The sequence below is a fragment of the Anticarsia gemmatalis genome, chromosome 22 (genome assembly GCF_050436995.1).
Source record: "Anticarsia gemmatalis isolate Benzon Research Colony breed Stoneville strain chromosome 22, ilAntGemm2 primary, whole genome shotgun sequence".
Taxonomy (NCBI): Eukaryota; Metazoa; Arthropoda; class Insecta; order Lepidoptera; family Erebidae; genus Anticarsia; species Anticarsia gemmatalis.
In genome coordinates, this window is record NC_134766.1 from 5772260 (window position 1) to 5787517 (window position 15258).

At 34.4% G+C, this 15258-nt stretch overlaps 1 protein-coding gene across 3 annotated transcripts in view; it reads right to left on the bottom strand.

Moving 5' to 3' along the window:
• TfAP-2 (transcription factor AP-2) overlaps positions 1-15258 on the bottom strand; it is a 64813-nt gene that overhangs the window by 28610 nt on the left and 20945 nt on the right. The window contains exon 1 of one of the 3 annotated variants that reach the window (XM_076129541.1): positions 12037-13282. The exons of the other annotated variants lie outside the window; for them this stretch is intronic. Coding sequence (XP_075985656.1) covers positions 12037-12522 — 486 coding nt within the window. The 5' untranslated portion in view covers positions 12523-13282. Of the gene's footprint in view, positions 1-12036; positions 13283-15258 lie in introns of those variants that run through there. 3 annotated transcript variants of the gene reach the window in all.

Genomic DNA, 15258 nt, shown 5'->3' on the forward strand with positions numbered 1-15258 from the left:
CTCGTGGATGTACCAAATATACTTTTAATAAATCTAGATCATGAACATTGGACTTAATTAAACGAATTTCTTGAGAAATTAAAAAAAGAAACACGCCGGAAAAATGTGTTACATTATTCGTGTACTCAATGTTTTCAATGAAAAGCAAAACAGTCCGTTATTTCACAGATTATATTAATACTGTATGACCAAACCCGTCTAAAATTATGTAATTAAAATACCCCCGCCAAAAAGGGCACGGCATTATCAAAATAGCTTAGTAAATCAACGGCCGTGGAAATAAAATGCTTAACAAAATATTTTTCGGTTCACAAAAAAGGTCTTAATTACGAAATTTCGAAAAAGGAACGCTATAAAGAAAGTAAAAAGCGCGCGCATGCAACCGTTATGTTCTTGGAAGTGCGTGATTGATTCCCCGCGCCCGCCCATTGTGATCAGCTGTTTGTACGACGCCATTGCTGGACCAATGGCCGACCACGCTTAGATAGACTAACTACTTATTTTGTTTTGAAAAAGTACTTACTGTGATTACCTATGACACCAACGCTGTAGCATGATTTTAACAAAGCAGTTCTTTCTACGGAATAGCGAGCTTTTGACAGTTTAAAATTACTTGCCTAAAAAAGTTATTTTAGAATACGGACGAGCTTTCTTTCAAACAAAATTTGTCGATATGTCATTTTCATAGTTCATTGATAGTCGATTGTTATGAAAAATCGCCTCAGTTTCAATTTCGCTAGCAATTTGACAGCGATAAAATGACGTCGCAGTCATATTTTTCAGTTGTTTTTATTGAAAATCGTAACGTTTTAGTTTTATTAAGCTGCCCTCAGCTCCCCCGAGCTCCCGTTTGAGACAGGATCGACCACTCACAGTAAATTGCATGTCGATCCTAAACTAATTGGGATAACGTATGAAAGAAGATTTATGAAGCTCAATGTAGATTGCTTTCAAATTGCAACTAACTCTGCTGAAATTTATGTAGCTTTGAAACTGTAAGATTATGACAATGTGGAGAACTGGAGGTGTGTAATTTGAATAGTAGTTGGTAAGCTTGTACTAGATCTACATTTTATTCGATTACTGATGGTAAAATACAGCCCATAAGTACCTTTAACAATAAGTAGGCTTTCAAAATGCAACTAACTCTGCTGAAATTTATGTACTTTTGAAACTGTAGAGAAGTGGAGATATAGTTGTAGTAGTTTGAAAGCTTGCACTTAGATCTACGTTTGATTGTACGTACTTATAATTCATCGTTTTCCTTTATTGACACAAGCTAGGAGCTTTTTATTCTAAGAAATATCATTCCGATAAAACCATTATGTTGCATCCTGAAAATAATTATAATCCAAGAGAAGTATTGACTAAATAATCGTTTTCATTTTGCAACTGAAAATGCCCTATTTTCCTTTACTGAAAACGTGAAGACGCATCGCACATTGAAAAAAGCTTAAATTATTGTAAGATAACTTCGCCTTACGCCTTTCTTCCACTAAGACAAAAAGCGCGAAACTTTTTCACAGCTACCAGTGTCAAACCGTTCAGCCAATAAAAAAACAGTAATTTAATAACCCACATACAGATTATATTACAATTTACATGATGTCATCGTACCACATAAATCAAATATTAAATCAAAAATCTAATCAATGTCTACAATCTTATTGTGCACTATATTATATTCAAATCAAATCCTAACCTAAAACCACTGGTGTCCCAATCAAAGGTGTATGTGACAAAGTTGAAAATACACTTCAAAAACCACTCTATGACTCTTATTTTACAGGTAATACGGTTGATTTTTCTAAATCAGTTTAGTTTTCAACTGTATTTTTAATTTGGTCGGTGTGTTGAGTAATGTTGACAAGCAGGCTGATTTGGGAGCAACTTTCTATAAGTATAAACGAGTATGGCTTGTATATTGTATGTATGATACGTAACCACTGTCGAAATTTTGTGTGAGGTGTCACCACTTTGATACTAAAGATATATGAAGCACTGAAACGACAAATTGATATACTTTTTTATTATGTTAAAAAGTGTATAGCTGTTTACGTGATTTAAAAAAGTTGCAGCAGTCTTTCAGCTGTTATTTGAATTTATATTTTTTATAGACTTCTTTATCGGCCAGTAGTTTTTGTTTTTATATGTTTTAGAGCTGTTGTAAAGAGGTTGTTCTGTTCAGCGGTTCTGAGCTTAACGCGTTTTACATAATTCTGACTAATAAATATTATTGCGTATTAACTAATAATAACTTGCTAAATGAAGCAAAGGCCCTACTAATAGGATATCACGATCAATTATAATTATATCTTGAAGTTTATAACCGTACAACTTCAACGAAAATATTATTCAATTTCAGGCATTACGGTAATCGCCCACTGCCGAACATTCCTCTGTAATCAAGTTATCAATTAATCAAATCTTTATTTAAATATTTACGAACTTTACACAAAATATACTAATTAAAAAAAAATCTTATCACGCTTTCACGCATTCTAAGTTCAAACTGTAAACGGAAGTGACATGATTTACGTCATGACGTGTGTCAATTAAAAAGATAAAAAAAAACTTGTCACCATAGACAAAGGCACGATTAGATTCAGCCAGTGATTTATATGCCCTCATATTATATGGCCGTTATGCAATTTGTACTGTGAGAAATTAATGTCATATTTGGCAATTTATAGATGAACGGATATGTAATTGTGACAAATTAAATATACCGGTTTATGTAGAACGAAATGTTGTTTGTTTTTGAGTTCATTAGTAAGTGAGTAAGCCAAATTTAGATTTTATTACGTCTTGCTATAAAATTATAGTAAATAAATACATGTTTTATTGTAGAGTACTTGTAATAAATCTTTGGTTATATTTTCTGTTAAATATGAAAAAACAAACAATAAACAGATTAATAAATAGGAGTTTAAAACAAATAAAACAAGGCAGTGCTATAATCTAATTCAATTAGAAACCACCGAAAATAAGAATACTAAATTAAATACCATACCATACAATTAAAAAACGAATGCACTCGTTTAACCGGTCATTAGTTCCATAATTATTGCAATTATAAAAAAAACACTTAATAAACTAAACGACATTTCGAAATATGGCAACATTATACAAATGACCCATCGAATTATTGCCAAAATATTGCAATAATTGCCACTAGTGTTGTAAACAGGATATCTTAATGTCTAATTAAATCCTTGATGACTTTTAGAAAACAAACTCGACTGACTAGTGATGTGAAATCATTTATGCACCCAGTTTAATGACAGTTATTTATATATCCTCTTAAATGTCCTAATTTAAATGATAAGGCCGTGAACGACAGACAGCCTTCTGGCAGACATATTGGGTTTTAAGTGAGTAGTAAGTGTCGCGCTTTGCGTTTAGGACCTAAATCATTGAATGCGCTTGAGTGATGTATTGAACAATAATTTTTTTTATTATTTTTAAAGACAATTCCTCCTCTAAGTATTGAACCTACGACCTTCCGACGCAATGGTAGCGGCGTGGCGACCAAAACCACTGCGCTACGAGGCAGTCTACCCCTAATTTTGATCTTATTTTTGTCCTTTCTATGTAACTTTTAAATAAAACGATAATTTTAAAGGCATTATAGTCGGAAATTAAAAGTTTAATCAAACCAACGAATGACCTACAAAATGTTTAAACGTAATAATGAGATAAATTTGTAAATTGCGCTTAACTGTACAGTCGAAACCAAAAGGAATTATAATTTCATTATTTCCAAGCAAAATAATGACTTATAATGAATTCAAATGATCCTTCTTGAGTTCATAAACTTATTATACCTAGGTACTAATATTATAAATGTGAAAGTAACTTTGTTTGTTCGTTTGTCTGTTTCTTCTTCATGCCTAAACCACTGACCAGATTTGGATGAAATTTTGTACAAAGATAGTTTGATACCCGTAAAGTATTTCCGTATTTTTTCCGGTGAGAACTGGAATTTTGCAGGTAAGGACATATACCTAACTTATAGTCCACGCGGATGGAGTCGCGGGCATGAGAACTAGTCTTCCTACTAAAATTATAAATGCGAAATTTTGTGAGGATGTATGTATGTCTGTTTACTGTTGCACGACAAAACTACAATTTGTTACACTGGTAGCTTATAACCTTTTTAAACACATACTTTTGACCACCTATCTCTTTACGCGAACGAAGCCACGGCCAAGAGTTAGCTCCACAATATTATAAGAAAACAATTGTATGTATACTTTATACGTCTATAAAAAGACTGGTCCGTTTTGATTAATCGTGGTCGTAAAATAGTGTGTTCTTAATGAAATTAACCTATTGCATGGTGTGTATCTGGACAGCGTGTGGGCGATAAATAACTAATAGTGAGACAAACGTCGCGCGACTGTTGCGCAACATCGCACTTTTGCATTAGAATAGATCAGGGGTTCCCAACCTTTTCTTAGTCCGGGACCATTTTTATATTATTATTGTTAGCAGGGACCACTAAGGAAGTATATTAAAAATAAAGTGTAATAATCATCCTGAAAATTTTAAATTTTAAAATGCTTTGCGGACCATATTTGGGCTTCCACGGACCACTGGTTGGGAACCACTGGAATAGAGTGATTGAGTTTGGGTGTAAAAAGTAATGTGCGAAAATAATGTATGAAGGTGTACGGAGTATATTTTGGATGCGATAAGGTTTGTTTGTGATAAATTGCGGCTATGGTTGCGAAGGATAGATATTTGCGTAGATTTGCTGCTAATAATATGCATACATTTATAATAAGATCACGCCTGTCGTAAGGCCCTAGGTAACGCCGAAGGTGCAGGCAGGAGTATGTAAAATACATGGGTAAAATAAGTCCCATATCACGGGGTGAGCCTATTGTCATATACCTGGAACTTTAGAAAATAACAATAGCACTTTACTCCACCCGGGAATCGAGCAGTTGTACCTACTTATCGGCGAGACCATAGAAGCAGTCTAAGTCTTACCCATAAAACTATGTTGGGTATGCGACTGTACCCAAAAGCTAAAGCAGTAAAGTTGAAAGTTTATTAAGATTAAAAGATAGTTTATTTAAGAAACGAGTTCTTATAACAATAAAACTAACCGTATGTAATCTTTTATCACGCATTTATCAATAAATTGCGAACGAAAATAAAATGCTTACTTTTTTCTAACCTCAAAAGCGCGCCAAAGATCCCAATCGTTTGACAGATAGACGTTTGAGCGACGGCATTCATTCTACAGCCTATATTTATACTTCTTTACTTTATCTGTGGACTGGTCAAGCGAGAAAAAAACAATATGTAATGTTTTCTGAAGGAACTTAGGATGTTATTGTTATAGTAGCTAGTAGCTAATCGTAATGAAATTCTCTCATTATTGAGTCACTTGTAATACGACAAATTAGTTGAGAGTCTTGGCATGAACGAGGAAATTTAGATGGTAACTAATACTGAAGTTTTTGACCAAAATTCTCGTCTTATTCCAAACTAAGCAGGGCTTCTACTATGGTAGCCAAACAAAGATAAACATACTTATATTTATACTCCTTATTACATAGGTAGGTATTTATGCAGATAAATTGACAATCAGAAACAGATACTCGTGCTCATCACACCGATATTTGGTCCGGGTGGAATTCGAACCCACCATACATGGCGCTATGGTTATTCCGGTGAGGTGACCACGTTAACTACTGCGCCAAACGATTATTCGTGCGTCACAAGGCTCTCTACTAAGTTGTCGTGCTATAGGAAATGAGTTCATCGTCCATATAATGAAATATTTGCTTGTAATTTGTTAATGTACAGTGAATTATATTTCAAATAATTCAAGTAGTGTGGAATACAAATAAGCAGTTTTTTTAGTTCAGTAATCAATCATAGAACTCTTTTGATAACTACCTACTTGGTTTCTATAGAAAAATACAATCTTTTTGAGTCACAACCTTTTTAGTCACCGCATTTATATTTGCGATGCCAATAACTGGCCACTATCAATCCTAATAGAAGGTTTAAATGGATAAATGTTTGTCTATTTGTCACTCTTTTGAGCAAAAACTGCTTAAATAATTGATATAGGTTTCATTCATTCATTCAAAATGGTTGGCAGTCAACCTAGTGTCAAAGTTGTTTAAGACCACCAAAGGCCTTCTACATGGCTTTAACCACTGTTATCTAATTGCCAACAAGCCAAAATCACTTTTTATCCGTTCACTACATTTTTCGTGAAATAGTAACATCTTCACAAACTTTCGCATTTATAACATTAGCAGTATAAGATGTACGTCATTTTAGCATAGACAACAAAAAAAAGTTGTTTACAGACCATAAATACGAGTTTATCCAACCAAAAACAAGAAAGCAACTAATAAAGTCTTAACATCAATCAGAAACAGTCATTACGTTTATTTGCTCCGCTCATATATTCACATCTCACTTATATCAAAGTATCATTACTTATGAATTACAAAAAGTAATCACCGAAATATTCAATTATAATGTACCGACAACGGGTCTGGAAACTTGCGGTTTTCGACTTTTGCTTGTAAAAACTGAAAATAACGGTACTTCACTTGTTTGTACTAAAACTGCACTTGTATGAGCTAGATTTGCAATAAATATTGATGATTGAGGTATATTATGTGCATTTCGTAGATCCTTTTAAGAGATAGCGCCCTAAAGTATTCAAGTTTGTATTAGTCCGTAACTTTAACTGTAGTAAGTCAATAAGAACCGATTTGTAATACTGAATTCTAAAATGTAGTGAAAATATGTAGTAGAGACAGTGGCAATGATAACTTTATATTATAGCGTAAAATTAAACGTAAATCATAAGTTCTGACGTGTAGCCTCAAATTATTTTATATGTTATATAATCCTAGAGCGGCTAGAGTCAGTTTTATGGTTGGGTAAGGTATGTCGGATTACAGCTAGGTTGAACTGAAAACAAATATATACAAACAAGGGTCAAAATTGCACCTGATACGCTAACCAATAGATAATCAGAAGTGGCCAAACCTTTAGAGTTTAATATTAACAATTATTTTCGCGCCTACGCAAAAAGTTCCATTTTTTAAAACGACGAGATGCATCAACTTTTTTTTTTATGAACAAGTATAAGGTATCAAAAACAAACAGCCAGCACCTACCGCTCGTAGTTACAGAGTAGGGGCGTGCGTGCGTGGGCGTCTTACAACTGCGTACAATGTTCTATGGCCAGCTTTAGTAGAGCTTTGCTTACTGGCCGGTTGTAAAGATTCACGGTAGAGATGATTTAAAAACTTTTATTAAAAAAGACAACTCCCGCATTAAGAATTGCTCTTGTGGCGCGGAGACTTTTACCAACATACAAACAACGGACACAAAGTACAACCAGACCCGAAACAATTATTTGGGGTTCGCACAAATAATTGTTCCGTGTGGGAATCAAACGACACGTAGCAGCGTGGCAACCACTGCGCCACGGAGACAGTCGAAAGTAGTCGAAACAACATTAATATGGCAGTTTACAATTTGTAAACCGATTCATTTTTAATAAAGATTTATTCGTCTCTTTTTTAGTCTACGGAAAAATATTTTTCCTTGTTATTTTAAAAAAAAAGTTTCAATCGAAGATCAAGATACATATATCTTTTGGCAATAAATAAGTAACATTGGATTAAAAACGTTTCATTCTGCAAGAGTCTTGACATATGTATTTTATAGATGGTTGCAAGAAGTCTTTCCTCCGGGAATTGCGTTTTCTACTAAACATAAAAGTACCTACATCCTTAACGTTTTACCTTCTAAAAAGGCATTAAGGCGTTATCCTCGTCGGTATTAAACCCTGTCAATCAGAGAATGGCCCACCTAATTTGCAATTACTTTAGCTGATTATACCGATAATAAGTTTATAAAAACATTGAAATGTAGATGATGAATCTATAACGTTCCGATTAGTATAATGACATCATTAACGTCTAGACTAGACAGACAGTCTGGATCTAGATTTTTTGTCGACTAACCATTGTATATTGATACGTTTTTTATTAACATGTTGGGCTTAAGTTAGCTGCATGCAATTTGGCTGAAAAAATATATATTACGTTTTTTATCTGTGCTATAACAATTACGTTTTTTATAGGTTATCTATGGTGATGGTAACTTTATTTTTTTAATGTACTGTTGAGATCCATGATGCATAGATACATTGTTTAAAGTTTAGAATTAAAATTCCATCAAAATTAACTTTTTAATTTAGGAGAAACAGCAGTTTTCATAATGAAATCACGATAAAACAAAGTTATATTTAAAGTTGGACATATGAATCGCGTTTCGGCCACAAAGCTCATTGTATTCTGGTTTGTTGGCGGCAAAAACTGTACCGTCAACTGACGCTTGACACATTTACTTATTGGCCAGAGGTCGAAGAACCCACAATGCTACTATAAACAATATATCAAGTTGAGTTGGTAGGAATATGCGCGCTAATTGATCATACGAGTTTTTTTTTTTTTTAGAGACGTGACTATTTCGCGCCTAGTGGCTAGTGGCTTTGATGTTTTAATTGGAATTCGAATTTTGAACTTTGGAATTTTAGGCGATTCTCTGCAGTGTTAACTTTTAACTCTACGTATGGCTGAATGAGATTTTTCGTCGCAATAAAAAAATTGATCAATAAAAATTAACAATAGTAACTAGACCGTCCCATTGATTGCTTTCTAGACTAAGAAAGAGTCATGACTCTTTCAATCACAGTAGGAGTTAATCATAACAATAACTAATTGTAGAATATGATAAAATTCCCCAATGCTAAAATGAAACCTGCAGTGTGAAATTCAATGTTTTTAGCCAAATAATCATGATTTTTTTGAAATTCTATATGTTGTAAACCATTTTCATGATTAATAGAAAAGAGACAAACTGTCATTAATAACTTTAATATCTAACTAAACGCAAGCCTATAATTCACTAATAGTTCCCTACCCGCCTGTATAGTGGTAGCTCTATGACCTTTAGGTTGTGGTCATCACGTATTGGCCTACTTGTAGCGCAAGTAATCGTAAGTACAAGTTCGCACGGAAACTATTTGTGGTATCGGTTCTGCAAGGTGCATGTGGTACTGTATTATTGTTAAAATAGTACTAAAGAAGGGAGGGTCGACTCTTCCTTCTTACACAAGAGCAAGATAACTAAGTAATATCTACATAGTATGTACATCTCTTTTTCTTTTTAATTTCGTCTTCGCTTTAAATTGTATAAGTTAAATAAATGGATTAAAAAAAAACATTTTCACTACTTCCATAACCCTTGCTGCCCTGCTTGCCATTCTTCTCTTATCTTATCATAGGAATAAACAATTATTTGTGGATCGCACAAATAATTGTTCCATGTGGGGATTGAGCCCACGACCTCTCTAAACCACTGCACCACAGAGGCAGTCACTACTTCAAAACGTTGGGGGGCAAAGCAACATTTTAATCATAGTTCATTACTCGATGATGCGTTAAACAAAGTACCAAAAATATAAAACAGCTGAAGTCACAAATCAATCTTTCTCACGCCTAACAGTTAAGTACTTACAAGTGTCCCAGTCTTACTGGTGTGCACACTTTATTAGGCTGTTAGACTTTTGACCTGTGCTCAGTCAACTTTTTTTTTCCTAATGTCATTAACTGTAGTTGGTAGATGATTGCAGTGGTACCAACATAATCGAAGTTTTTTTTAAGCTGGTTTGCGATAGCACTGCCTGTTTTTTTCTGCATGATTAAACATAAAAATCCGACCATAGATTTGTAAGTTTGTTTGTTTGTAGTAAGTTTTGTTTGTGTAAAATCGTATTCTTGGGGGTAAATAAGAAAAGAACAGATATGTACTAGTAATTATCTGATGAAAGGAATTAAGCTAGTCCTAAATAAACAAAGTTTTATCAAAGCGCAGAGTCCAGCACAATTACCAAAATCTACAGAATTAGATCTTCAGAATGTTTTTTCTTACACACTTAATAAATTGACTGAAACAATGTTGCGAAACATTCATTCTACCTTATAAAATATTACCAAACATTGCTCTTGCAAAAAGAAACCTAATTAAACGGGGTCATAAACCTTACATTTAATATCAAAACTTTGACCTGCGGTTGTACAATAATAATGACATTTGCGTATAATCGTAATAAGTAATAAACAGCAACCTGCCTTGTGACCCACATTGAAGGAATGACGGTGACAAGTGCATGCGTGTTTATAACCTGTACGCGTTTCCGAACGTAGAGGCATAAAGCCGGGATCGCCACGAAGCTAATAAAAAAAATCTTTAACTTTTTTTGAGATTTTCGCGCCTTTTTGTAGCGTCTTCTGTCAAAAACCTAGACTAGTTACTAGACACTGACTACATTAATGTGTATTAAAATTTAATTTACTTCTGTAACAATTATTTGTCATCTTTTTAAGTTTTATGCTTACATATATATGTTTCGCTAACAATGATGTCCAATGTAATAGGAGGTGACCTTATTGCCACATACCCTACTGGGCAAGTAGAAAAGCTCCGGACTATGATTGAAAATAATTTTAAATCCGACAAGAATAGAAAAACCAATAGTATTTAGCTCGTCTCAGGAATCGAACCTTAGACCTCGTGGTCAGCTCAACAGTCGTATACACTATCTACCACAACGACTACGTTTTCGTTCGTTCGTTGGCGGAAAAGCTCTTTTCAATACAGTTCTACAGCCGGAAGTACATAATTCTCATATCATCATCCATGACAATTAGAAAGGATATACCTTAGCGCACTGTTACCGATTATTTCCACATTATAACCCCATTGTACTCGACTAACGGGTACTATTGTAGAATTAGACAAGTATTGTAAGAATTCCGCCATCTTATCGCAACATGATATCTTCACGACAAATTCTTTACGGTTTAGTATATTGGAGTATTCGTTCGGTATTTTAAGGCTATAGAATCTGTAATTTATCTGCTTGTTACGCTTTCACGGTTATGCTAGGTCGATTTTGGTAAAATTTCTCATGAAGATAGATGTTTAAAAAAATATATTTTATAGGAGAGATTTTTTTTTTCACGTCTAAGAGTCGTTTAGAACAATTCTTGAAGGTATGCAAAGTCCTCGACCCGCACTTGGCCGGCGTGATGGATTCAAGGCTTAACTCCTCCCTAATTACAAGAGGAGGCTCTTGTTCAGTGGGACCTTTATGGTTTAAGATTATTTTTTATTTTATTATAAGTCACCTTAAATTATGAAACAAATAGGTACTATCAATTTATTGTAAGCTTTCTATCATAAGTCCGTTTCATGATCATAATCAGATTCACTCCGGCACTAAGAATTTCTCTCGTGTCGCGGAGACTTTAACAAACAAAAGTACAATCAGCCCCGAAACAACTATGTGTGGATCGCACAAATATTTGTTTCCTGTCGGAATCGAACCCACGATCTCTCCACCGACCACTGACCACCTTAACCACTGCGCCACGGAGGCCGTTCGTTAAAATAACAATGTGTTGTGTATGTAGGTGTAGTAGCAGATCGGCCAGCTCTCGAGGTTAAGGGTCGGGATTCGATCTCCGCGCAAGTCTTGTATGATCTATAGATAAGTGTACTTGCTATTATGTTTTACACTGAGACATTGTAGTTTAAGTGAAATTTATAGTAAATTGTTTAGGGTTTTCTTATAATTTGTATATAGCCTTGAAAGTTTGTAGTGTTTTGATTTGATGAAAGAAAATAAGTTAGTGCGGCTGGCCTTGTTAGAGCTTTATTTTTGAATTTTATATTTACGTAGATTCTATGGTCCAGATGGGAGATGTGCCTGCTTATGAAGTCCCAGATTTAAAGCAATTTTCAAAACTAATATAGTATTATTCGTGATTATCTTCAAGTTGTTAATAAATTGCAAAAAAAAAGACAATAGCAATTTACACCCGGTGCAAATTTTTTTTCAACTCCTTCGGGTCCAACCGTAGCTGCGTAGTAGAGAAAAACCAACTAAAAACTATAAGTGTGTATACTACTTACGTCATTTCCATGTTCCTCATCCCCATTCATATTAAAATCTCCTTCATTATTATTCAGCATTTTAACATCAGTCTCACTCCGCAAATCAGCGCCATTTTTCAAAGAAAAGTTGCTACCATCCTCCAAAGGTAACACCTCATTCATATCACCATTAAGATGGCCGTTTGTCTTATAATCTATGTCATTGTCTAATTGTCTCATATGCTTATCTTCTTTACCAATTATCATATTTGATTGTACAATCTTATCAATATCATAATTATCATAACTCTTGCATTTCCGCTTCAAATTCTGCGGCGATTCCATTTTATCAATCACATTGTTATTATTCACAAATTTAATTTCCGAATCTTCACTTTTTTTATTAGTATCATAGTCAATCTGTATTTTTTTTCTTTTCACGCTGATATTCTCGTTAAATATATCGTCGACCGATAGATCTCTGTCGGTCATGTCGGGCAGGTTGATTCCGTTCATTTTCGTCATGGTTGCGAATGTTGGTCGTTTCTAATTGGTCACATTGTGCCGCACCGGGGGTTATCTCGTGCCATTGTCGGTTTAACAGCCGTAAATCATCGACAGATCATTATCTACCACAAGATGACCGCTATAAACCGACCACTCTCTCTGGACCTCTAATTTCAGCACGACAACTATACAAAAATCGATTTGTACAAGTTCTACATACGCTGGTAATATTGCATTGTTACAGTCCGCGTTGGGTAACTATCGTGAACTTTTACACGATCATTGTACCGACATTACATTTCGTATGAGAATTCTATTTTCTTAGATCGATGATTTTGAATTTATCTCCCTCTTCTGTATGCGTGCGTCTCGCTCTAACATCAAATAATGTTATTGTTTACTTGCCCCGTTATTATTGATGGTATAGGAAATTGCCCGACCAATATGTGATTACGTCTGATGGTATTCCCATGCGGTTGATAATAACTTTATTTTTAAAAAGGCATAACCCACTGTTGACACTGTCCACGAAGAAGAAAAAAAACAAAAAAAAACACTGGTTTGACACTTCCTATTCTTTATGCGAAATTTGAAAAATTCGATTATAGTATATGTAATCGCGTGTTATGTTCAGTGTGGGGTCGCGGGCCCACGTGAGCGGTGCGCGGTGGTGGAGGTGCGCGCGTCGCTCGAGGCTATCACATGGAGTGGTGCGCGCGCGCCGCCGCCTCCACCTCCCAGACGTGATAAAGACGGGGAGTGCCACAGAACATCGCAAATATGCAGATCAACTTACATTAACATTTAATAACAGCTAATCGAACTGTCGCCTTAATAACTTAATTGTTTCCTTATGTAAATATAACATTGATTGGTTATGCCGATCGTCCATATTTTTTTATGTTTAAATGTCGCATACTAAATGGTTTATTGATAAATTCATAATTTGTTTTTTAATATCATATTTTGAAGAAACTAAATGAAATGCTTTTATTCATAAAAATGCAATTAACAGCAAGACTAATGTCTGCGGAAATCTGCGATTACCTTCATCTTATAAAGATAAATTAATTACATAATTGTGTAATTAAGACGTTAATTAATCACAATATATCATTATATAACAGGAAAAGCGACGGCTGGGAGTCAAATTAAGAAAATATGTAAAATTTCGATAGTATCGAGCTTCATTCAATGTCATGTCAATTCTCGACTATTACAACTTTGACTTGCAATTTTCCATGTAAAAGTCTACATTTTAATTTAGTTAGCTTAGTTTTAGTTCAGTTTAGCTCTAAATTCAAGCTCTAAATTAAAGGCTTATAAAGTGTTTTGTTTCTTTCACTCCTTAGCGAAATGAAAAAGAGAAAACATATTATAGTAGTTGTTTAACTAAAATAGGTTTATAGTCTGTTTATGAATAAGGGGTTAGAAGTTACACAAATATTGCTTCTTAAGAACATATAGGCAACTTAGCAAAAATGATTTGAAAATATTTAGTAATAAAAAAAATATAACGATGATGATTATCATCGATTCATTTTTATCTAAAATACAAACGTATACTACATTCTCTCTCTTCCTCTCACTCGCACTTATTCGCGAATCTATAGCGTTGTCTCTTTCACATCCAGTTTGTAGTGACCAGTGACTTTCGTGTGTACGCATACACGTGTTCGTGAGCTTTTAAAAAGCTCCGTGTTTAAGAGGAAAATGAGCTTCGGAATTTTCAGGGTGTAAAGTACATGATACGTTTTTGGAGCGAGAATTAAACCGAACCTAATTGATTCTGGGATAAAAAAAGGTATTTTTGTACAGCTATTTGGGTGAAACATTGAATTCTTATAAAACAATGGAGTTTTCCGTAGATATGTTTTTGGATTTTTTTGGATGCCTAGTTTAGTCGAGTAAAATGTCTGAAAGAACGATCTTTAAAGTACTTTTCTTCAAAAATGCTCTAGTTACGTTGCATTGTCAATAAATGGTACGCTATAATTGCTCTACTGAAGATTTTTGTTCAAGACAGCGTAGAAGAACAGACATTACTAAGAAGACAGCAATAACCTAAAGCTAGCTATGTTCAAGCTTTTGAATAATATAATTCTACATTTTGAAAGCTATTTAACATACGTAGTCTTCAAAAATCTGAAAAATAATCTCTAAATTACTCTTAAAACCTTTGCCGACCTCTGTGGCGCCGTGGTCGCTACGCCACTGTCATTACGTTGGAAACTCAGGTTCGATTCTTACACGGAAAATTTATTTGTGCGATCCACAAATAGTTGTTTGTATACACAAATACCTAATAGTTTCGGTTCTGGTTGTAGTTTGTGTCCGTTGTTTGTACGTTTGTAAACGTCCCCGCGACACAAGAGCAATAGGTACTTAATGCGGGAGTTGTCTTTTGAAAAGAAAAAAAGTCGAACTTCTAATTTTACGAAGACAGAAAAGGTATTCTCTGAGTACTATAAAACCTTAAATAAGTACCTACAAGTATTTTCTTACCCCCGGTTTCTGAGGTACATTTAACATTAACGTTCTTTTTGTTTAAACGAGTTTAAACGCTATTGAATAGATAAACTACCACTAAATGTACTCAGAAACCGGGGGTAAGTGAAGTAAGTACAAGCGGTGCTTACAGAATTTTTTATATTTTTTTTTTCTTAAAAATTACAACTCCCGCACTAAGAATTGCTCTTGTGTCGCGGGGACTTTTACAAACATAAACGGACACAAAGCACAACCAGACCCGAA